Here is a 26023-nt window from a genome sequence, read left to right as displayed (position 1 = left end):
CTCGTCTGCCTTATTTTCATCAGGGCGATTTAGACCATGAAAATTATCAAAATATACAGGAACCACACCAAAATCACATAGAAAGCATAGACCAAAAGATACATTTTAAAACTTATTTTATTTTATTACTTCGTTTTAGAACAGCTCATGGTTAAGCCTTTACACCCCCTGGGGGCAAGGTGAGGCACTGCCTCACCTTGCCTCCCCTGACAGCACGTCACTGAAACACACATACTGTACAGCAGATTTTTACAGCTAAATGTGTATATATCATTTATACACACATACAAATTGGCCTCCCGGTGTGATCCTGAAGAAGATAAAGTGGATGTCAATTTAGCCAACAACACTGATAATGAAAACAATATGATAAGTGCGCAGGTCCAGAGTCTTACTAGGCTTATCGTGGAGCTGCAATAAAACAATTAACCAGTGTGTTTATCGAGCTCATGACATCATTAGGTAGGATAAAGAGAAGGTCTTTCTGCTCTGGTCACTTCCAACCACAATGACGAGCTTGCTGGTTGTGTGTCTGTGTGTGGTTGTGTGTCTGCATGGCAGCGGTGAGGCGAACGAACACGAGGGTTTCATGCTTCTCGCAGGTCCACTTAAAAAGTCGGGCCATAGGAAAAACGAGGTCTTTGACTGCGGTCAGTCCGTACCTCCTGGAACTGGACCGTACTTCGAGTACCTCCGGAGAAGAGGTGTGACCCATTTCAAAGTACCGCTGTCGTGGAGTCGACTCCTATCCGCAGGCTTCAGCAGCCACCCCGAACAGACCGTGGTCACCTGCTACCGGACTCTGCTGACTCAGCTCTTAAAGGCGGGCCTGCAGCCTCTTGTCGTCCTTGATGGATCCGCCGTGCCGGAGACGCTACGATCGCGTCTCGGAGGATGGGAGAGCGAAGATCTGCGGCGGATGTTTATGTCGTACGCCGAGTACGTCTTTGGGGAGTTTGCAGATCTGGCACCTTCCTGGCTGATACTGAGTCACGTGGACGATATTAGTTATCAGCGACATATACTCCAGTTATATCCAAATATTTACCAACTCTACCATCAACACTTCAAAGGTGAGAAACTTGAAATATTCACATTTTGTTACAATTACAGATATTACCGAATTAAACTATTGTGTGTTTCCTGGTAAATTGACGCATAATGACATGGAACTTAATGCTTTCGTGTTCTCAGGGAAAGTTTCACTGGAGCTGACCGTGAGTGATGTCGCTCTGCTTTCACAGATTCAACCTTCAATTACCGTAAGATCCGTCATCTGTCATGTCGTCACCCCCCAGTCGCACTGATCCATCACTGAACTAGTTTTAGATGTTCCTATCAGGGTTGTACACTGCCGATTCCACTACCGAACATTCATGAGTGAGATCAGCCGATACCAATACCAATCACATCTATCAATTGTAAATTTTTGAATGGATTTATGGGGAGCGCTATTAACATCCATCAATCTTCCGCTTATCCAAAGTCGGGTCATGGGGGCAGAAGCCTAAGCAGAGAGGCCCAGACTTCCCTCTCCCCAGCCACTTCGTCCAGCTCCTCCCGGGGGATCCCGAGGTATTCCCAGGCCAGCTGGGAGACATAGTCTTACCAACGTGTCCTGGGTCTTCCCCGTGGCCTCTTACCAGTCGGACGTGTCCTTCACACCTCCCTAGGAGGCGTTCGGGTGGCATCCTGACCAGATGCCCGAACCACCTCATCTGGCTCCGCTCGATGTGAAGGAGCAGCGGCTTTACTTTGAGCCATACTTGCCAACCCTCCCGATTTTTCCGGGAGACTCCCAAATTTCAGTGCCCCTCCCGAAAATCTCCCGGGGCAACCATTCTCCCGAATTTCTCCCGATTTTCACCTGAACAACAATATTGAGGGTGTGCCGTGATGGCACTGCCTTTAACATCCTCTACAACCTGTCGTCGCGTCCGCTTTTACTCCATACAAACAGCGTGCCGGCCCAGTCACATGTTGTATGCGGCTTTTACATACACACACAAATGAATGCACAGCATACTTTGTCAACAGCCATACAGGTCATATTGAGGGTACCCGTATAAACAACTTTAACACTGTTACAAATATGCGCCACACTGTGAACCCACACCAAATAACAAATCCATTTCGGGAGAACATCCGCACCTTAACACAACATATTTTTTAAAGGCCTACTGAAACCCACTACTACCGACCACGCAGTCTGATAGTTTATATATCAATGAAGAAATCTTAACATTGCAACAAATGCCAATACGGCCGGGTTAACTTATAAAGTGCAATTTTAAATTTCCCGCCACACTTTTCGAACATGTTGAAAAGAAACTGGAAATTGTGATGTATCATGTTGTATGCTTGCATGTTCGAAATAAACTCAAACTCAAACTTCCGGTTGAAAACGTCTAGATATGATGACGTATGCGCGTGACGTCAATGGTTGATACGGAAGTATTCGGACCCATTGAATCCAATACAAAAAAGCTCTGTTTTCATCCCAAAATTCCACAGTATTCTGGACATCTGTGTTGGTGAATCTTTTGCAATTTGTTTAATGAACAATGGAGACTGCAAAGAAGAAAGCTGTAGGTGCGATCGGTGTATTAGCGGCTGGCTCCAGCAACACAACCAGGAGGACTTTGAGATGGATAGCAGACGCGCTACCGTGAGTACAGCTTTAGCTTCCAAACATTTGATCGCTTGCCCGTACGTGCGTGTCGCTATGTGCATGTCACGTACGTAACTTTGGGGAAATATATGTTTCTTGCCGACTCTGATGGCGGCCAGGGTGTCGTCGAAAGCTACAATGCCCGCCGCCGCCGCCGTCCCGTAGCTAAGTTAGCTTCAATGGCGTCGTTAGCAACAGCATTGTTAAGCTTCGCCAAGCTGGAAATTATTTAACCGTGTATTTACATGTCCATGGTTTAATAGTATTGTTGATCTGCTGTCTATCCTTCCAGTCAGGGGTTTATTTATTTTGTTGCTATCTGCATTTGAGCCCGATGCTATCACGTTAGCTCAGTAGCTAAAGAGCTTCGCCGATGTATTGTCGTGGAGATAAAAGTCACTGTGAATGTCCATTTCGCGTTCTCGACTCTCATTTTCAAGAGGATATAGTATCCGAGGTGGTTTAAAATACAAATCCGTGATCCACAATAGAAAAAGGAGAAAGTGTGGAATCCAATGAACCCTTGTACCTAAGTTACGGTCAGAGCGAAAAAAGATACGTCCTGCACTGCCTCTCTAGTCCTTCACTCTCACTTTCCTCATCCACGAATCTTTCATCCTCGCTCAAATTAATGGGGTAATCGTCGCTTTCTCGGTCCGAATCTCTCTCGCTGCATTGTAAACAACGGGAAAATGTGAGGAGTCCTTCCTCCTGTGACGTCACGCTACTTCCAATATAGGCAAGGCTTTTTTTTTATCAGCGACCAAAAGTTGCGAACTTTATCGTCGTTGTTCTCTTCTAAATCCTTACAGCAAAAATATGGCAATATCGCGAAATTATCAAGTATGACACATAGAATGGATCTGCTATCCCTGTTTAAATAAAAACAATTCATTTCAGTAGGCCTTTAAATTCCATATATAAAAATGTGTCCTCACCTCCTCTCCCATATCGCTTCTTTTCAATAGGTGCATTCCCTCCCCGTGCACTTGGAGTACAACTGCGTCTCCGCATTGGATTTGGCAAAAGAGCTGAAAAGGTTGCAGGTGACGTCACTGCAGCAACGTTTCGTTTTCTACTCACATGTTATGTTTCTCGGCTCTTGCATCACAATCTATTGTGTTGTAGATGGCCAGTAGGGGTGTGCCCATCCTAGTGTACAAGCTGACACTCCTTGGTTGCACGGACAGTCAGTTCCAGGCTCTCGGACATTTTCTACAAGGTAAAAAAAAAAAGCTTTGTTAAATTGAGAAGGAAATAAAGAGGGCTACTCTCTATTTAGTACTGCTAAATATGATGAAGCTACACATAAGGAGGAGACTATTAACTCTACCCTAACTTGCCATAATGTTTGGTGTTGGGTTTTGTTGGTCTGGACCCCAGGATGCAGAAAAAGCAGGCAAAGTGCAAGTAAAACCCCCTTTTGGTAGGGAGAACAAAACAAACATAGTGCAGCAGGGAAGTGCACAAGAAGCATAGAAAAAGGCAATGCAGCATGTCAAGTGCAAAGTAAAGCAAAGCATACTGATTGGCAAACAAGAAGTGTAAAAAAAGTAAGAAGGCTGGATAGGAAATAATACATAAACTAAGGAAACTAATAATAAAGGGCAAACTGTCATATAAAAAAAATTATTTGACACAAAAATCACACAATGTTGGTAACATAAGTATAAAAGTAAAAAAATTAAAAACAATAAAATGGAAAAACTGTATTGTATAGTTTTTAATATTGCTATTATTATTTGTATAAGTATTGTTATTGCTATTAATATTTTACTTGTCGTGGTTTACTTGTTACTAATTTACATCCAGTTTTTTTTGTTTGACTAAATTTAAAGTTGAGTTTTGGTGGTACAATAAATACTCATGTTTTCAAATTATTGACTACAAAATCAATCAAAATAATCCTGATTATTATTTTGCCATAACCGTTCAGCCCCAAGTCAAAATGGACAATAATAATACAAAGCACATTGAACTTTTCAATGACAAATTTGGTTAAATTAAAACATGACAGAACTGTCACAGGGACTGTTATTAAATATTATGCACAATATGCAGGATACTTTTTTTTTCAACTGAAAAAAATTGGGATTTGACCAAATTAATCCACAGCAACCTGTAATTTATCTGATTTAAAATTACAACATTATACAACACTGATTCAGATAAAATGCAATAAATGTATTATACATTTTAATAATAATAATAATAGATTTTATTTGTAAAAGCACTTTACATTGAACAAACAACCTCAAAGTGCTAGAGTGCATTTAAAAAACAACAACGCTAGAACCACAAATAGCACAAATTTTGCCTCAGTTATTAACAATATGTTCATTAACTTGGTCATCATTTGCAGAGATGTTATGTTGTACTGCCCAGCCGCTACTCCATGAGCCAAAATATCATAAAAGAGCAATCTTCTTCGTCAACAGGTTATGAAATCTAATCTATTTTTCAATCCCAGTGATACAGTGCTATAAAGTCCCATCCTACCTAGCATAACCCTTGTTAGTGTATGTGCACATGGATGGTCATTTATCAGATCATGCATCAATCAAAGTTTGCTGAGTCGGTCAAATCATGTTCATTAAAAATCAGTCAATAACTCAACTGTATGTCTGCGCTTATCACTTATGGCGTAATGCTGACAATAACTGTCTTGAACTCATAGTGCTGAAAAACAATGACGTGGAACTAGAAGGATGTGACGTTATGGACATGCTAGGTATGATGGATATGGAGGACTTTCTTACCAGGTAATATTTATTCACTGCAAAATGTGTACTGTTTGAAAAAGTTCGTAATGTGTTGATTATTTTTTCTGTGTTTTACAACAGTGGTGACTTTGAATTCGTCAGTGGAAGAACATGGTTAAAAAGCAGCTATCAGACTGTGTGGGATACGTTTGGCAACCAGGTCAAATCTGAACGAGATGTTTTCCTGAACGAATCGTTCCCCTCTAATTTCCAATGGGCAACCTCCAGTGAGGCCTTCAAAGTTGAAGGCGGCTGGGCTGAAGGTGGGAAGGGAGAAACCATTTGGGATCGCTTTGGTCATGAAAACAAAGTCATGCAAAATCAGACGGCGGATCAAGCTTGTGACAGTTACCACAAGGTGGATTATGATGTCTACCTTCTGCGAGGTCTTCAAGTCAACACCTATCAGTTTTCTATCTCCTGGGCACGCATTTTCCCTTCAGGCTATCAGAAAAGCAAATCAGATAGAGGAGTTCTCTATTATGATAAGCTGATTAATGCTCTCATTGAGTCTGGAATACAACCTGTTGTCACCTTGTACCACTGGGATCTACCCCAAGAACTCCAGTATCACGGTGGATGGACCAATGCTTCCATCATTGACGCCTTCAAAGACTATGCTGATTTCTGCTACTCCACATTTGGCGGCAGGGTCAAGACCTGGAACACGTTCAGTAGCCCTTGGGTAGTTAGCCATGCTGGATATGGAACTGGTGAGCATCCCCCTGAAGTGGGGGATTATGTTGTGGCGTCCTATCAGGTGAGAGCAACAGTATCTGAGCATGAACACACAAAAAATAGTAAATGTTAAAGTTCTGCATGTAGCTGTCCCTTGGCTGAAATGTACTACCATCAGAGACAATTTGCCATCATGAAACTCTATAAAGCACACACCACTTTAAAGATCAAAACAAACCCAATGAATGACTGCGACTTTTGCTTTACATTAACAAGTAAACCGTAAAGATAATTTTAAATTCAGCGTGTTCTTCTATAGCAGGGGTCACCAACCTTTTTGAAACCAAGAGCTACTTCTTGGGTAGTGATTAATGCGAAGGGCTACCAGTTTGATACACACTTAAATAAATTGCCAGAAATAGCCAATTTGCTCAATTTACCTTTAACTCTATGTTATTATTAATAATTAATGATATTTACACTTAATTGAACGGTTTAAAAGAGGAGAAAACATGAAAAAAATTATAATTACATTTTGAAACATAGTTTATTTTCAATTTCGACTCTTTAAAATTCAAAATTCAACCAAAAAAAAGAAGACAAAAACTAGCTAATTCGAATCTTTTTGAAAAAATTTAAAAAAGAATTTATGGAACATCATTTGTAAATTTTCCTGATTAATATTAATTTTAGAATTTTGATGACATGTTTTAAATAGGTTAAAATCCAATCTGCACTTTGTTAGAATATAGAACAAATTGGACCAAGCTATATTTCTAACAAAAACAAATCATTATTTCTTCTAGATTTTCCAGAACAAAAATGTTAAAAGAAATTCAAAAGACTTTGAAATAATATTTAAATTTGATTCTACAGATGTTCTAGATTTGCCAGAATACTTTTTTTGAATTTTAATCATAATAAGTTTGAAGAAATATTTCACAAATATTCTTCGCCGAAAAAACAGAAGCTAAAATGAAGAATTAAATTAAAATGTATTTATTATTCTTTACAATAAAAAAATTAATTTACTTGAACATTGATTTAAATTGTCAGGAAAGAAGAGGAAGGAATTTAAAAGGTAAAAATGTATATGTGTTTAAAAATCCTAAAATCATTTTAAGGTTGTATTTTTTCGCTAAAATTGTCTTTCTGAAAGTTATATGAAGGAAAGTAAAAAAAAAAATAATGAATTTATTTAAACAAGTGAAGACCAAGTCTTTAAAATATTTTCTTGGATTTTAAAATTCTATTTGAGTTTTGTCTCTCTTAGAATTAAAAATGTCGGGCAAAGCGAGACCAGCTTGCTAGTAAATAAATACAATTTAAAAAATAGAGGCAGCTCACTGGTAAGTGCTGCTATTTGAGCTATTTTTAGAACAGGCCAGCGGGCTACTCATCTGGTCCTTACGGGCTACCTGGTGCCCGCGGGCACCGCGTTGGTGACCCCTGTTCTATAGCTTCCTTACACCACTAATATTGACAACTTAGGCTGGGCCTTCTTTTCTGCATTTCTTTGTGGTGTGACTCAAAACAATTTAGGATAAAGTTGAAGCTCCTTAGAAAAGAAGGGAGTTGCCTGGTTCAAATTCCAGACAAAGTCTACGTTTTCTGGAGATGGGTTTTAGCAGTCTCACTACCTTGAGACGTCAGAGCAAGGCATACTTGCCAACCCTCCCGAATTTTCCGGGAGACTCCCGAAATTCAGCGCCTCTCCTGAAAACCTCCCGGGACAAATATTCTCCCGAAAATCTCCCGATTTTCAGCCGGAGCTGGAGGCCACGCCCCCTCCAGCTCCATGCGGACCTGAGTGAGGACTGCCTTTTTTCATGTCCGCTTTCCCACGATATAAACAGCGTGCCTGCCCAATCACGTTATTCCATACGAGGCGTCCGGCATACCGCCGATGAGCATGGTACAGATAGAGAAGATCTTCTCGGCGTCCGTGTTGGCGCACACGTTGCCAAAGCCGACGCTGGTCAGGCTGCTGCGGGTGAAGTAGAGGGCGGCGATGTACAAGCTGCGCGCCGACGGGCCGCCGACCGTGTTGTTGACGTAGGGCATCTCCAGGTGTTTGCCCAGCTCATGGAGCCATCCTTGGGGAAGAGACGGGAGGACAACAGGGTGACAAGAACTAAATCATCCAGACTAGAGATAAATTGTATTATTATGTTTATCTTACCTAAAAATAAATATTTTTATTTTTTTATTTTTTTTAACTAAATACATTTTTACTATATTTTGCTAAAAACATCAAAATTAATTGTATTTTTATTTGTATTTTTTCTGACTCCTTATTACATCCAGCCATAGAATTATACATTAAAATAAACATATTTGAAATGATTAATTTTAAATGATCATAATAATTCATTTAAAATGACCATATTTCATTATTAAAATAATTGCTTGTTTATCAACAACTTTAGCATTTTATTCATTACATTTTGAAGCTCTCAGAAGCCAAGTTATGTTATATTCCTTAAGATTTATTTATGCAAGTTTGAAGTATCAATTATCTAAACACAGTTTTGTTTTCATATTTTCAGGATATATACAGTATATATATATATATATATATATATATATATATATATATATATATATATATATATATATATATATATATATATATATATATATACACTACTGTTCAAAAGTTTGGGGTCACATTGAAATGTCCTTATTTTTGAAGGAAAAGCACTGTACTTTTCAATGAAGATAACTTTAAACTAATCTTAACTTTAAAGAAATACACTCTATACATTGCTAATGTGGTAAATGACTATTCTAGCTGCAAATGTCTGGTTTTTGGTGCAATATCTACATAGGTGTATAGAGGCCCATTTCCAGCAACTATCACTCCAGTGTTCTAATGGTACAATGTGTTTGCTCATTGGCTCAGAAGGCTAATTGATGATTAGAAAACCCTTGTGCAATCATGTTCACACATCTGAAAACAGTTTAGCTCATTACAGAAGCTACAAAACTGACCTTCCTTTGAGCAGATTGAGTTTCTGGAGCATCACATTTGTGGGGTCAATTAAACGCTCAAAATGGCCAGAAAAAGAGAACTTTCATCTGAAAATCGACAGTCTATTCTTGTTCTTAGAAATGAAGGCTATTCCACAAAATTGTTTGGGTGACCCCAAACTTTTGAACGGTAGTGTATATATATGAATATGAAATACTTGACTTGGTGAATTCTAGCTGTAAATATACTCCTCCCCTCTTAACCACGCCCCCAACCACGCTCCCGTCCCCCCCTCCTCCCGAAATCGGAGGTCTCAAGGTTGGCAAGTATGGACCAAGGGCGACGTACTTATTTGGACATTAAGTCAATCTCTCAGACAGATGGGGAGGACCTTCCATTTACTGTATAAAACCTGTGTAGACAAGCAAAATGTTGTCGTCTGAATGTTAAATGTTTCAAAAACACAAATCCTGAACAAGCTACTTGAATGTTGTCATATAAACAGACCCTTCATTTGTCATGTAAACACAGCTGAAAGTTATTGTGATGTGTTCTGCTTATGATTTCGTACTTCTCTCTACAGGTCACTCACAATATAATAAAGTCTCATGCAGAGGCATGGCATGTCTACAATGACAAATACAGAAGCATACAAGGTGGTAAAGTGGGAATCGCTTTAAACTCGGACTGGGCTGAGCCTATGGACCCTTCCAGACCGGAGGATGTATCATCTGCGTATCGGTATTTGCAATTCATGCTTGGATGGTTTGCACATCCGATATTTGTAAACGGGGATTATCCTGCAATGCTAAAGAGTCAGATTGAAAAGAAGACTGATGAGTGTCCTCATTCAAAGCCTGCAATTCTTCCAGTGTTCACACCCACAGAGAGTCTAAGGATCAGCGGAACAGCTGACTTCTTTGGATTAAACCATTACACATCACGTCTGGTTAAAAACGCTGATGGTGGTTGTGCCCCAGGTCCGCAGGGGGTGGGTAATTTTCAGGCCCGTATTGATCCATCATGGCCCCCTACAGCGTCTGGTTGGATCTATTCTGCACCTTGGGGTCTAAGAAGGCTTCTGAACTACATCTCCACTGAGTACTCAAACATGAAAAAAGTGCCTATTTATATAACAGGCAATGGCATGCCAACAGAGCATGGTGAGGACCCGCTTAATGACACGAGTAGAACTGAGTACATGAGAAGTTATATCAATGAAGCTCTAAAAGGTAATGTATGTTACAAAAGCACATTTTTACTGGTTCCTGGTTTTCTAAACAATTTCTTATTTTGTAGCAATATCACTGGATGGGGTGGATGTGCAGAGATTCACAGTGCAGTCACTAATGGATGGCTTTGAGGGTAAACAAGGCTACAGTGAAAGGTTTGGCCTTCATCTTGTCAACTTTGAAGACGCCGACAGGCCAAGAACCCCAAAACAATCAGCATACTTCTACTCGCATGTTATAAAACAAAATGGATTCGGCTCACCCAAAGATGGTTTGAAAGTTATCTCGATGCAGTTCAACCCTCCTTTGAAAGTTTTACCTCCTTCAGAAGTTCCATCTACGTCAATGATTATCTGGGAGAAATTTTCTCACCAGTCAAAATTCCAAAGAAAGATATACCACTATGGCACTTTCCCAGCACATTTCAGTTGGGGAGTCTCATCTTCGGCTTACCAGATTGAAGGTGGCTGGAATGTCGATGGGAAGGGACCAAGTGTATGGGATGTATTCACCCAAAAACCGGGCACTATACCAGACAATGCCAGCGGAGATGTGGCCTGTGACAGTTACCACAGACTTGATGAGGACCTCTACATGCTGCGAGCACTGCAGGTAAAATCATATCGGTTCTCATTGTCCTGGTCCCGGATCTTTCCTTCTGGTCAGCGAAGTTCCCTAAACCAGAAGGGTGTTGACTTTTACAACAAATTCATTAATGGCCTCTTGGCAAACAACATTGCCCCGATGGTAACGTTGTACCACTGGGATCTCCCTCAGGAGTTGCAAAATATTGGCGGCTGGGACAACTCAGACATGATCGGTCTTTTTAATGACTTTTGTGATTTTTGCTTTTTTACCTTTGGAGACCGAGTGAAATTTTGGATTACATTTAACGAGCCACATACAATAGCATGGTCGGGATATGGACTTGGAAAGATTCCTCCAAATGTAAAGAATCCGGGAACTGCTCCTTATAGAGTTGCACACAACCTAATAAAAGCACACGCCAAAACCTACCACACGTATGATGAAAACTACCGCAACTCCCAAGGGGGACGAGTATCCATCGCGCTCAGTGCTGACTGGGTTGAACCTAAAGACGCCAATGTTCCACGTGAAGTTCAAGCTGCGGACCGTGCCATGCAGTTTCGTTTGGGTTGGTTTGCACACCCAATTTTCAAGAATGGCGACTATCCTGATGCAATGAAGTGGCAGGTGGGAAACAAAAGTGAACTCCAAGGTCTTCCAGATTCAAGACTACCTACTTTCACTGAAGAAGAAAAGAAGTACATCAGGGGGACTGCAGACATGTTCTGCTTAAACCATTACACTACAAAGATTGTAAGTCATATAACAGCTCGGCTTAAGCCTCAGTCATATGAACACGATCGTGACTTGACGGAAGAAGAGGAAAGCGATTCCCAGGCTACTGCCATCAGCAACCAGCGAGCTGTGGCATGGGGCTTAAGGAGAATCCTCAACTGGCTAAAAGTGGAATATGGCGATCCAGAGATTTACATCACTGAGAATGGCGTAGCAACAGAATCAAAGACACGCTGGGATGACTCTGCCAGGGTGTTTTATTTCAAGACCTATATTAATGAGGCTCTCAAAGGTAAACTGACCCTGTTTTTTACCAATGTTTATGTCATTAGATTTCATTTTCCATGTGATTTGTCATGATAGCCTATGATCTTGATGGAGTGAAGGTGAAAGGATACATAGCGACATCTCTCATGGATTCATTTGAGTGGCTTAATGGGTTCAGAGTTGGATTTGGGTTACACCATGTTGACTTCCAGAACTCAAACCGTCCGAGAACTCCTAAGTACTCTGCCCACTACTACTACCAAGTCATAAAGAACAATGGTTTTCCTACACCAGAGGACGAAAAGCCACTTTATGGACATTTCTGCAAAGACTTTATCTGGAGTACTGCAACAGCGTCATACCAGGTAATTTTCTGAGTAATGTGTAGAGTTGCAGCAGAACTAGTAAACACATTTTGCATGTTAGTGCAGACTATGTCACATTGCATGTGACTTGATGCCGTTTTCTGAAATAAGTGACATCCACTGCTTCTAGATCGAAGGAGGTTGGAGAGCAGACGGGAAAGGTCTCAGCATATGGGACAAGTTTGCTCACACTCCCCTCCGAGTGTTCAACGATGATAATGGGGACATTGCTTGCGACAGTTACCACAAGATAGACGAGGATGTTTCCATGTTGAAGCAACTTAAGGTGACACATTATCGTTTTTCCATATCATGGCCAAGGGTTCTTCCTGATGGCACCACCAGACACGTAAATGAAGCGGGACTGAACTACTACATTAGACTGGTGGATGCCCTGCTTGACGCAAACATCCAACCTCATGTAAGAGTTCATCTTACTGTCTATGAATGCAATGAAAAGTTTTTAGATTTGTGTCAACTCAATGATTTATTGAATTTGCTATCAGATCACTCTCTACCACTGGGATCTTCCGCAAGCTCTGCAAGATCTTGGAGGATGGGAGAATGAAACAATTGTCGTCAAATTCAGGGATTATGCTGACCTCATTTTTAGCCGACTGGGTCACAAAGTGAAATTTTGGATTACCATAAATGAGCCTTACAATATCGCAAATATTGGCCATGGCTATGGAGCTGCTGCACCAGGTACAGTTTATTGTAAATTCCATTATTCTGCATGAAATACCGTATTTTTCGGACTATAAGTCGCAGTTTTTTTCATAGTTTGGCTGGGGGTGCGACTTGTACTCAGGAGCGACTTATGTGTGAAATTATTAACACATTACCGTAAAATATCAAATAATATTATTTAGCTCATTCACGTAAGAGACTAGACGTATAATATTTCATGGGATTTAGCGATTAGGAGAGACAGATTGTTTGGTAAACGTATAGCATGTTCTATATGTTATAGTTATTTGAATGACTCTTACCATAATATGTTACGTTAACACACCAGGCACATTCTCAGTTGGTTATTTATGCGTCATATAACGTACACTTATTCAGCCTGTTGTTCACTATTCTTTATTTATTTTAAATTGCCTTTCAAATGTCTATTCTTGGTGTTGGGTTTTATCAAATAAATTTCCCCAAAACATGCGACTCATACTCCAGTGCGACTTACCGTATTTTTCGGAGTATAAGTCGCACCGGAGTATAAGTCGCACCGGCCAAAAATGCATAATAAAGAAGGGAAAAAAACATATATAAGTCGCACTGGAGTATAAGTCACATTTTGGGGGGAAATGTATTTGATAAAACCCAACACCAAGAATAGACATTTGCAAGGCAATTTAAAATAAATAAAGAATAGTGAACAACAGGCTGAATAAGTGTACGTTATATGACGCATAAATAACCAACTGAGAACGTGCCTGGTATGTTAACGTAACATATTATGGTAAGAGTCATTCAAATAACTAAAACATATAGAACATGCTATACGTTTACCAAACAATCTGTCACTCCTAATCGCTAAATCCGATAAAATCTTATACGTCTAGTCTCTTACGTGAATGAGCTAAATAATATTATTTGATATTTTACGGTAATGTGTTAATAATTTCACAAACAATGAAAAAAACTGTGACTTATAGTCCAAAAAATACGGTATATACTGTATGTTTTTTTCCTTCTTTATTATGCATTTTCGGCCGGTGCGACTTATACTCCGGAGCGATTTATACTCCGAAAAAGATGGTACTTCATAACAAGCTTTAAAGTGGGATTGGTTGTTGGATGGTGGCACAAGTGGTTAGCGTCTCTGTCTCACTGCCAGGTGGTTTTGGGTTTTCAAGTTCGCTTATACTTCTGTGGGTTGTCTCCAAGTATTCCAGTTTACCTCCACAGACCAGAAACATACGCCTGTGAGATTAATTGCAGAGTCTAAATCGAATGACAGTATGTTAAAGTTAAAGTAGCAATGATTGTCACACACACACTAGGTGTGGTGAAATGTGTCCTCTGCATTTGACCCATCCCCTGGGCAGCAGCGGTGCCGCGCCCGGGAATAATTTTTGGTGATTTAACCCCCAATTCCAACCCTTGATGCTGAGTACCAAGCAGGGAGGTAATGGGTCCCATTTTTATAGTCTTTGGTATGACTCGGCCAGGGTTTGATCTCACAACCTACCGATCTCAGGGCGGACACTCTAACCACTAGGCCACTGAGTAGGTGTGCCCTGGGATTGTATGGCAACCAGTCCGGAATACACCTTTCCTCTTCTCCCAGTTCATCGGTCACCCTAAACAGGATAAGCGGTAGAAATTAAATGACTGGATTGACAGCCACGTACTCACAAAAGGGCATTACTGGGGTGGCGTAGCTCGATTGGTAGAGTGACCGTGCCAGCAACTTGAGGGTTCCAGGTTCAATGCCCGCTTCCGCCATCCTAGTCACTGTCGTTGCAAGACACTTTGCCCACCTGCCACCCCCACTGGTTTAAATGTAGCTTAAAGATGTTGATAATGGGTTTCACTATACCAGGGGTCGACAACCCAAATTGTTGAAAGAGCCACATTGGACCAAAAATACAAAAACAAATCTGTCTGGAGCCGCAAAAAATTAAAAGCCATATTACATGTGTCATGAGATATAAATTTAATTAAGAGGACTTAAAGGAAACTAAATGACCTCAAATATAGCTACACATGAGGCATAATGATGCAATATTAGTGTACATATCGCTAGCCTAAATAGCATGTTAGCATCGATTAGCTCGCAGTCATGCAGTGACCAAATGTGTCTGATTAGCACTCCACACAAGTCAATAACACCAACAAAACTCACCTTTGTGCACTCACGCACAACATTAAAAGTGTGGTGGACAAAATGAGACAGAAAAAGAAGTGGCATAAAACACGCCCTAGAAAGTCGGAGAAAGTTATACATGTAAACAAACTATACGGTGAGTTCAAGGACCGCCAAAATTAGTAGGACAAAACGGCGCTCGCCAAATACTCGAATCAGTGAAGCATGTTTAATATAAACAGTGTGATTTATAACATTTAGGGAGGTTTGTGTCATGTTTGTCCTCCTACAGAAACCATACTAAAACAAAAAATTGATTTTTTTCCCCTCATCTTTTTCCATTCTTCATACATTTTTGAAAAATCTCCAGAGAGCCACTAGGGCGGCGCTAAAGAGCCGCATGCGGCTCTAGAGCCGCGGGTTGCCGACCCCTGCACTATACAAAGCACTTTGAGTCACTAGAGAAAAAGCGCTATATAAGTATAATTCACTTCACTATAATTTACACATTTGAATGAATGTCTGGGTGTGGTCGGCAGCCACATTTTCGTCAGTCTGCCCCAGGGAAGCTGTGCCTACAAATGTAGCTTACCACCGTCCAAAGTATGATGGGTTCTCAGTGTAACGCTCTTGGTGTCACTAGAAATAAGCGCTATATAAATCTAATTCATTATTATTTAAATATGTCAAGCCATTACTTACTCCGCTTTCGTTTTCCACACCAGGGATCAGTTTTAGACCGGGCACTTTGCCTTACATTGTGGGCCATAACTTGATAAAAGCTCACGCTGAGGCCTGGCACCTTTACAATGACAAGTTCCGGTCCAAACAGGGAGGAATCATCTCCATCACCATCAACTCGGACTGGTCAGAGCCGAGAAACCCTTACAAGCAGGAGGATATCGATGCTGCCAGACGAGTGCTGCAGGTAAAGTATTGCAGGTTTTAATATTATTACACCACAACACAAATTCCCTAATGAATGTGGAACCAGTTTAGGTCGAGTTTGCTGGTTGCAGCGGTGTTGTTCCCTGCATGAAGACTGGCATTTCTCCGTCTGGGCTTGATGCCACTGTGCAAAATGTCGGAATAGGTTTATTGCGATGGTTCCTTTTGTAGCCATGTTGATGCTCTGTGTGCACCTCTGTCAAGGATTTGAATTAAGGGGAGATGAGAAGCTGTGGAAGCTCCTGGGGGCAAAACGTATTTACTAGATCAGTGAATTGGCGACTTGTCCAGGGTGTATCCTGCGTTCCGCCCAAGTACCGCCGGGATAGGCCCTGCGGTAGAAAATGGATAAATGGATGGTTCTTAAACTTTTTTCACCAAGTACCAACATTAAAATACAGTAGCATAGTATGCCATTAACAACAAGGCAGAGGTTTTATTTAACCAGTATATTTAATCTTTCTGGCCACTCTAACATCACACACAGTTGGAACAGTAACACTATGTTTGAATATAGAAAAATAAAACACTGTACTTTAATCAAGTGATTCTTTGGCGTACCAGTAGGGGGTCACTGTATCAGATCATCCACTACAAAAAAAACGTGCCCAAGCCTACTCAAAGACCACTTAAGCCGACATCAACATACATGATTGACCACTGTTATCTACACAAAATTCAAAGGGGACATTTAAATTTAAAAAAAATATGTGTCGACATGTTTTGTAGTATTGTTTATTATCATGTTTGCAAAATCACCTTTGTGGTTATGTCAAAGTCAATAAAAACAAATGAAGAATGGTGTGTGTGTGGGGGGTGGGGGGGCAATACGAATAGAACTACTATGTTACATGTCAATAAATTGCCTTAGGTTAGAAAAATAATTTACTATCATTACTATTTTTTTACAATTGCTGTTACTTTTTTATTATTATTGTATTTTATTTTTGTAATTATTTATTGTATATATAAATTATATATATATATATATATATATATATATATATATATATATATATATATATATATATATATATATATATATATATATATATATATATATATATATATATATATATATATATGTTTGTTTGTTTTTTTATTACTATTACAATATTGTTTACTATTTACTAGGGATATCCGATAATGGCTTTTTTGCCGAAATCCGATATTCCGATATTGTCCAACTCTTAATTACAGATACCGATATCAACCGATACCGATATATACAGTTGTGGAATTAACACATTATTACGCGTAATTTGGACAACCAGGTATGGAGAAGATAAAGTCCTTTTAAAAAATAAAAAAAAAAATAAAAAAGATAAATCAATTAAAAACATTTTCTTGAATAAAAAAGAAAGTAAAACAATATAAAAACAGTTACATGGAAACTAGTAATTAATGAAAATGAGTAAAATTAACTGTTAAAGGTTAGTACTATTAGTGGACCAGCAGCACGCACAATCATGTGTGCTTACAGACTGTATCCCTTGCAGACTGTATTGTTATATATTGATATATAATGTAGGAACCAGAATATTAATAACAAAAAGAAACAACCCTTTTGTGTGAATGAGTGTGAATGAGTGTAAATGGGGGAGGGAGTTTTTTGGGGTTGGTGCACTAATTGTAAGTGTATGCTGTGTTTTTTATGTTGATTTAAAAAAAAAAAAAAACAAAAAAAAAAAACGATACCGATAATAAAAAACCGATATCGATATTTTCTGATATTACATTTTAAAGCATTTATCGGCCGATAATATCGGGAGGCCGATATTATCAGGAATATCTACTATTTACTATGATTACTACTATATCATTACTATTATTTACTACCTACTCTTTATAAGTATGTGGGGAAAGTAATCATCAATAACTCAATAACTTTGCTGTCATCTATAAAAGGCCACGCTCGTGTGTGTTTGTATTCCCCGTCTCTCGATTTCACACAGGGTACAAGAGGGTTCACTCTGTGCATCGCTCTCAAATAGCAGAATCAAATGAACGGAGTGAATCCTCCCGTCGGTCCTCCACAATCTTTGTCTCGGTGGGCGGAGGCGGGGCCTCTGGCTCACACAAACATGATGCACGCACAGAGAGCCTCGCTAGTTGCAACTTGCTATTGAGAAGCACCGCAAGGTAACAAAATTGGGAAGAATGATAATGATTGTAAAGCCAAATGTCCGGTGGAGGAATATTTCAGCGTCAAAAAAGTGTGCAAAATGAGCCAATCAGCACAGACGAATGAGATAGTATCCCCAATTTGTTGCAAAGTGGCGACGACATTAAAAAAAAAACACTCCGTTTTTTCAACTCTGTAAAAAACTACATTTCAAGATGTTCAGTATTTATTAAAGTGTACTTTTTGCTAACAGAGATTTTATTTTTACGTTTGTTTACTTTTATCATACATACAAGTTATTGACCTTGCAAATACAATGGTGAAAAGGTAATGAAAAAATTTGAAAGTAATGCTTGCATTACAAATAATTTGCGAGAGAATATACACTATATTGACAAAAGTACTTGGCCACCTGCCTTTACTCACATATAAACTTGAAGTGCCAAGTGGGTGTATGGTATTTTTTATTTTTTTATTTTTTTGTCATAAAAAAATACAATCATGTGTGCTTACGGACTGTATCCCTGCAGACTGTATTGCCAAAAGTATTTGGCCACCCATCCAAATGATGAGAATCAGGTGCCCTAATCACTATATTGATATATAATGTAGGAACCAAAAATATTAATAACAGAAAGAAACAACCCTTTTGTGCGAATGAGTGTGAATGGGGGGGGGGAGGTTTTTTGGGTTGGTGCACTAATTGTAAGTGTATCTTGTGTTTTTTATGTTGATTTAATAAAAAATAAAAAATTAATAAAAACATTTTTTTTAATTTTTTTTTTAATTTCTTGTGCGGCCCGGTACCAATCGATCCACGGACCGGTATCGGGCCGCGGGGGACCACTGCTTTACACTACTGCATGCAAGGCTTTGCATTGGACTTAGTTATGGCTTAGATGCTGCTGCACGGCCATGAAAACCCATTCCATGAAGCTCTCTGCGTACTGTACGTGGGCTAATTGGAAGGTCACATGAAGTTCGGAGCTCTGTAGCAACTGACTGTGCAGAAAGTCTTTGCACTATGCGCTTTCAGCATCCGCTGACCCCTCTCTGTCCGTTTACCTGGCCTACCACTTGGTGGCTGAGTTGCTGTTGTTCCCAAACTCTTCACTTTTCTTATAATAAAGTTGACTTAGGAATATTTAGGAGCGAGGAAATTTCAGGACTGGATTTGTTGCACAGGTGGCATCCTATGACAGTTCCACGCTGGAAATCACTGAGAGCGGCTCATTCTGTCACAAATGTTTGTAGAAACAGTCTCCATGCCTGAGTGCTTGATTTTATACACCTGTACTTTTGGCAATATAGTTTATATTGTCCAGCAAAATGTATTATCGACCCAAGCCTGGGGGAAAGTCGCAAATAAACGCGCAAGGGATGGCTATTTCCGCTTACGTCCGCATGACTCAGCCAGTCCGAGGAACGTGGACTTAAACGGGTTCCACTCTACTTTGTGCAGCAACATACGAACATGTTTGATTTCCACCTTACACAGTTCTACATCGGATGGTTTGCCCATCCCATATTTAACGGAGACTACAGCGATATGATGAAGACGATCATTCGCAGGCGAAGTTTAGCAGCTGGTCTACCTAAATCCCGGTAAGTGGTGCTTTTCGGTAAAACGTGTTTCTTTAACGGGATAAGGTGTCACATTTATTCCTCCAGGTTGCCGGAATTTACCTCAGAGGAGATTGAAAGAATCAAGGGAACTTATGATTATTTTGGTTTCAACCATTACACCACAGTCCTGGCCTTCCCGGTGGATTACGGAGACCTTCAGCATTATGATGCTGACAGGTAAGCATCTTCAGCTTTACCAGTCATGAGGAAATTAGAAATAAAATCATTAGAAATTTTAAGCTGATTCCAAGATTTTAAAAAAAATTTCAGAGGCGCAGGAACGATTGCCGACCGCACTTACCTAGATTCAGGGTCATCCTGGCTAAAGGTCTCCCCGTTTGGATTCCGGAGAATATTAAAGTTCATTAAGGAGGAATATGGAAATCCACTTGTCATTATCACTGAGAATGGCATCTCAGAGCGTGGGCCTGTAGACCTGAATGACGTCCACAGGAGCTACTATTATGAGAAATACATCAACCAGGTGTTGAAAGGTAATAAAAGCCACCATGACGACTACGAGTCGGATAAAGTACCAGTTGGTGTTCTTCCCGCAGCTTACCTGTTGGACGGGGTGAACGTTAGAGGTTACACGGCTTGGTCGTTGATGGACAACCTGGAGTGGGCCACCGGCTTTTCGGAAAGGTTTGGCCTTTTCTACGTCAATCGCTCCGACCCCAAACTTCCTCGATTGGCCAAGACCTCCGTTGTCTCCTACGCAACCATCATCACCTGCAATGGATTCCCGGACCCTGCTTCTGGGCCGCATGAGTGTCTAAACCAAGATGTGGAAGGTAAACAGAAGCAGAATAAACACTGCATTATATTATTTGTATTGTGATGTGATAACCCAAACACGATGGTACCTGCAAGAACCCCAATTTGACAAAACGTTCAAGGTTAAGGTAAGTATATTATTACAACAACTGAAATATATACAAACCCCGTTTCCATATGAGTTGGGAAATTGTGTTAGATGTAAATATAAACGGAATACAATGATTTGCAAATCCTTTTCAACCCATATTCAGTTTTTTTTTGTGCAAATAATCATTAACTTTAGAATTTGATGCCAGCAACACGTGACAAAGAAGTTGGGAAAGGTGGCAATAAATACTGATAAAGTTGAGGAATGCTCGTCAAACACTTATTTGGAACATCCCACAGGTGAACAGGCAAATTGGGAACAGGTGGGTGCCATGATTGGGTATAAAAGTAGATTCCATGAAATGCTCAGTCGTTCACAAAAAAGGATGGGGCGAGGGTCACCACTTTGTCAACGAATGCGTGAGCAAATTGTTGAACAGTTTAAGAAAAACCTTTCTCAACCAGCTTTAGCAAGGAATTTAGGGATTTCACCATCTACGCTCCGTAATATCTACAAAGGGTTCAGAGAATCTGGAGAAATCACTGCACGTAAGCAGCTAAGCCCGTGACCTTGGATCCCTCAGGCTGTACTGCATCAGCAAGCGACATCAGTGTGTAAAGGATATCACCACATGGGCTCAGGAACACTTCAGAAACCCATTGTCAGTAACTACAGTTGGTCGCTACATCTGTAAGTGCACGTTAAAACTCCCCTATGCAAGGCAAAAACCGTTTATCAACAACACCCAGAAACGCCGTCGGCTTCGCTGGGCCTGAGCTCATCTAAGATGGACTGATACAAAGTGGAAAAGTGTTCTGTGGTCTGACGAGTCCACATTTCAAATTGTTTTTGGAAACTGTGGATGTCGTGTCCTCCGGACCAAAGAGGAAAAGAACCATCCGGATTGTTATAGGCGCAAAGTTGAAAAGCCAGCATCTGTGATGGTATGGGGGTGTATTAGTGCCCAAAACATGGGTAACTTACACATCTGTGAAGGCACCATTAATGCTGAAAGGTACATACAGGTTTTGGAGCAACATATGTTGCCATCCAAACAACGTCTTTTTCATGGACACCCCTGCTTATTTCAGCAAGACAATGCCAAGCCACGTGTTACATCAAAGTGGCTTCATAGTAAAAGAGTGCGGGTACTAGACTGGCCTGCCTGTAGTCCAGACCTGTCTCCTATTGAAAATGTGTGGCGCATTATGAAGCCTAAAATAGCACAACGGAGACCCCCGGACTGTTGAACAACTTAAGCTGTACATCAAGCAAGAATGGGAAAGAATTCCACCTGAGAAGCTTCAAAAATGTGTCTCCTCAGTTCCCAAACGTTTACTGGGTGTTGTTAAAAGGAAAGGCCATGTAACACAGTGGTGAACATGCCCTTTCCCAACTACTTTGGCACGTGTTGCAGCCATGAAATTCTAAGTTAATTATTATTTGCAAAAAAAAATTAAAGTTTATGAGTTTGAACATCAAATATCTTGTCTTTGTAGTGCATTCAATTGAATATGGGTTGAAAAGGATTTGCAAATCATTGTATTCCTTTTATATTTACATCTAACACAATTTCCCAACTCATATGGAAACGAGGTTTGTAGTTTCACAAGTCTTGCCGGGTACGATGGTTTGTAATTTCTCCTTCCATGTTGGCACTTTAACATCATGCTATTATTTTAATCCGTTCATTATTCAATCCAGGCATAATTCTTAAAAAATGTATTGGACCATTTTCTTTATATCAAGCAACTCACTAAGTAGTGTTCTATTCAGCTCCATAAAACATCAAAGTTGTGTATGTACGTGCGAGTTCGAGCAAGCAACGTTTATTCAACTCCCGCTCATAAGGCCCCTTTTCACCAAAAGTTCCAGGATCTTGAAGTTGTCTAGTATGTTCACTATTTTAATTAAGACCAGAATTGTTCTTTGGTAGCCATAAGGAACATATGTTTAATGCACCGCAATATTTTTTTAGGTAAAATAAAGCCAATAATGCAATTTTTTTGTGGTCCCCTTTACCTAGAAAAGTATCGAAAAGTCTCGAAATACATTTTGGTACCGGTACCAAAATATTGGTATCGGGACAACCCTACAATGTACTAATATGATCCAATTGTAAAAACTCTTCAAAGTGTTTACAAAGTACAAAGAAGAAGAAGAAGCATGATAAAAAAATCTCAATTGATTAATAATCTTGATTATCTCATCATATTAAATTCAACTTACTTATTTTAATGTTGTTACTTATGGAGTATATTGTGAATAAATTGAGAACAGGGAAGTGAACACAAGTGTTAGCAACTGCTATGTAAAGGAAATGGGGTAGGACTAAATAAGCTCTGCTTCTTCCTACTCCTTTTTGAACATATTGAATAGAGAAACTGGAACTTGTGATGTATCATGTTGTAATTATGTGCAATTTAAACTCAACATAAAGAACTCATATCTCTGATACGTGGCTGCCATCTAGTGGTCACACTTATCATTACATGTCAATTGCAGAACCAGAGAGATGGTCATGATTAGATTAGATCAGGGGTCACCAACCTTTTTGAAACCAAGAGCTACTTCTTGGGTACCGATTAATGCGAAGGGCTACCAGTTTGATACACACTTAAATAAATTGCCAGAAATAGCCAATTTGCTCAATTTACCTTTAACTCTATGTTATTATTAATAATTAATGATATTTACACTTAATTGAACGGTTTAAAAGAAGAGAAAACAAGAAAAAAATTACAATTAAATTTTGAAACAGTTTATTTTCAATTTGGACTCCTTAAAATTCAAAATTCAACCGAAAAAAAGGAGAAAAACTAGCTAATTCGAATCTTTTTATGGAACATCATTAGTAATTTTTCCTGATTAAGATTAATTTTAGAATTTTGATGACATGTTTTAAATAGGTTAAAATCCAATCTACACTTTGTTAGAATATATAACAAATAGGACCAAGCTATATTTCTAACAAAGACAAATCATTATTTCTTCTAGATTTTCAAGAACAAAAATTTTTAAATAAATTCAAAAGACTTTGAAATAATATTTAAATTTGATTCTACAGATTTTCTAGATTTGCCAGAATTTTAATCATAATAAGTTTGAAGAAATATTTCACAAATATTCTTCGTCGAAAAAACAGAAGCTAAAATGAAGAATTAAATTAAAATGTATTTATTATTCTTTACAATAAAAAAAAAAAAATTACTTGAACATTGATTTAAATTGTCAGGAAAGAAGAGGAAGGAATTTAAAAGGTAAAAAGGTATATGTGTTTAAAAATCCTAAAATAATTTTTAAGGTTGTATTTTTTTCTCTAAAATTGTCTTTCTGAAAGTTATAAGAAGCAAAGTAAAAAAAAAAATAATAATTTATTTAAACAAGTGAAGACCAAGTCTTTAAAATATTTTCTTGGATTTTCAAATTCTATTTGAGTTTTGTCTCTCTTAGAATTAAAAATGTCGAGCAAAGCGAGACCAGCTTTCTAGTAAATAAATAACATTTAAAAAATAGAGGCAGCTCACTGGTAAGTGCTGCTATTTGAGCTATTTTTAAGAACAGGCCAGCGGGCTACTCATCTGGTCCTTACGGGCTACCTGGTGCCCGCGGGCACCGCGTTGGTGACCCCTGGATTAGATAGTACTTTATTGATGATGTGCACAATCCAAGGATTTTCATGATATTTAACTACCATGGAGTCGCTTTGAAATAATCGTTTTGTAATATTTGTCAATTAAAACCTGACCGTAGCCATCTACCGTAGTTTGAAGCTCGCTGACATATATCTGTGCTTAAAGTTGGTACTGAGAGATGGATTTCTTAAGGTGTAATTGGGCTTGCGATTGTTCGTTCTACAGACTGCAGATCTTATTTTGAAACTCCGGATGGATGTTAAGAAGGCACTAGAACAGAGCTGGGCAAATATTTTGACTTGGGGGCCACATTGAGAGAGAAAAATGTGTCTGGGGGGGGGGCAATGTGTCTGTGTGTATAAATGATATATACATATTTAGCTGTAAAAATCTGCTGTACAGTATGTGAGTTTGGGTCCCTTTTTTGCAGTAAGACTAATACCAAAAGTCACAATGTCAGATAGAATTCTAAAAAAAGTTATGATAGACCACCTGAAAAAAAAACTAATGGAATTGTACAGTTTTTTTACTGAATGGCACACCCAAAATGTACATTAAAATGAAGAAAATGGGATTTACAATATTAACTATGAACAATAAAAGACTGAATATTAACAACATATGAACGTTGCTCTGCCCTCACTATATGTGTTGAGGTTATACAGCTTGGCAGACAGCTAACAAACAATCCAAGACGTTCTAACAGCAGATGAATCCATTTAGGCTCTTTATTGTTGTTGATCTTGCTTTGTTTTTCCTATCTTTACTTTCGTCTTGCACTGGACTTTGATTTTGTAAAACTGAAATACACACAATGACAAATGTATAAGCTATGTGATTCAAATAACATACTGAAATGTAATACACAATATGTAAATATTAGCTTTACACAACTATACAGTACTATCATTAAACAAATACTGCTTAGTGTTGAAACTATTTCGATGGTGGAAATATACGACTGGCAGCCATTTTAAGTCCTCAAAACATCCATTAAAACAGTGCTCAAAAATCGTTTTTCAAAAAACATCTTACTATGAAATGTAACTACTTTCCACCTTAATATTGACTTACATAAACAAGTTCAACAGTTTACTTACAGACTTATCTTTTCCAAAGCTTGTAAGAGCTAACACAACTTGTCTACTTCTCAATTGTCTCATGAACTGAACTGACATTGTCAAGCCGGAAGTGCCCAAACTAATGAAGCGTAGTATTTTCCTATCACCACAAGGTGTCAGTAAGAGTCTACAATCAAATGGGCATAACAAACGTCGCTCCTCTTTTACTTCTCAGACCAGTTCCTCGATAGTTGTGTATCTTTCACAATCAAGCAAAACACAACACAAATGTAACAAACACCTACAATATGACATATTATGACTTTTATGCAGAAATTTGTCGTAAAAATTTGCTTACGCATCTGTTCCCGACACACACGTTTCGGGAACAGTGTGTCCTCAAAACATCCATTGAAACAGTGCACAAAAATAATTTTTCAAAAAACATCTTACTATGAAATGTAACCACTTTCCACCTTAATATTGACTTACATAAACAAGTTAAACAGTTTACTTACAGACTTATCTTTTCCAAAGCTTGTAAGAGCTAACACAACTTGTCTACTTCTCAATTGTCTCATGAACTGAACTGACATTGTCAAGCCGGAAGTGCCCAAACTAATGAAGCGTAGTATTTTCCTATCACCACAAGGTGTCAGTAAGAGTCTACAATCAA

At 39.0% G+C, this 26023-nt stretch overlaps 1 protein-coding gene across 1 annotated transcript in view; it reads left to right on the top strand.

Annotated features, from left to right (window-relative positions):
- The first annotated feature begins 508 nt into the window (after positions 1-508).
- LOC133662987 (lactase/phlorizin hydrolase-like) overlaps positions 509-26023 on the top strand; it is a 26001-nt gene continuing 486 nt past the window's right edge. Inside the window, exons 1-16 of the mRNA XM_062067177.1 lie at positions 509-1073; positions 1195-1262; positions 3640-3717; positions 3800-3893; positions 5349-5433; positions 5515-6193; positions 9669-10317; positions 10385-11932; positions 12004-12272; positions 12403-12693; positions 12779-12977; positions 15810-16012; positions 19656-19762; positions 19829-19960; positions 20054-20277; positions 20341-20577. Coding sequence (XP_061923161.1) covers positions 509-1073; positions 1195-1262; positions 3640-3717; positions 3800-3893; positions 5349-5433; positions 5515-6193; positions 9669-10317; positions 10385-11932; positions 12004-12272; positions 12403-12693; positions 12779-12977; positions 15810-16012; positions 19656-19762; positions 19829-19960; positions 20054-20277; positions 20341-20577 — 5428 coding nt within the window. The remainder of the gene's footprint in view (positions 1074-1194; positions 1263-3639; positions 3718-3799; positions 3894-5348; positions 5434-5514; positions 6194-9668; positions 10318-10384; positions 11933-12003; positions 12273-12402; positions 12694-12778; positions 12978-15809; positions 16013-19655; positions 19763-19828; positions 19961-20053; positions 20278-20340; positions 20578-26023) is intronic.

This window comes from Entelurus aequoreus, linkage group LG13, assembly GCF_033978785.1.
Source record: "Entelurus aequoreus isolate RoL-2023_Sb linkage group LG13, RoL_Eaeq_v1.1, whole genome shotgun sequence".
NCBI classification, from domain to species: domain Eukaryota; kingdom Metazoa; phylum Chordata; class Actinopteri; order Syngnathiformes; family Syngnathidae; genus Entelurus; species Entelurus aequoreus.
The sequence above is the reverse complement of the archived record's forward strand: the minus strand, read 5'-3'. Positions and strand labels throughout refer to the sequence as shown.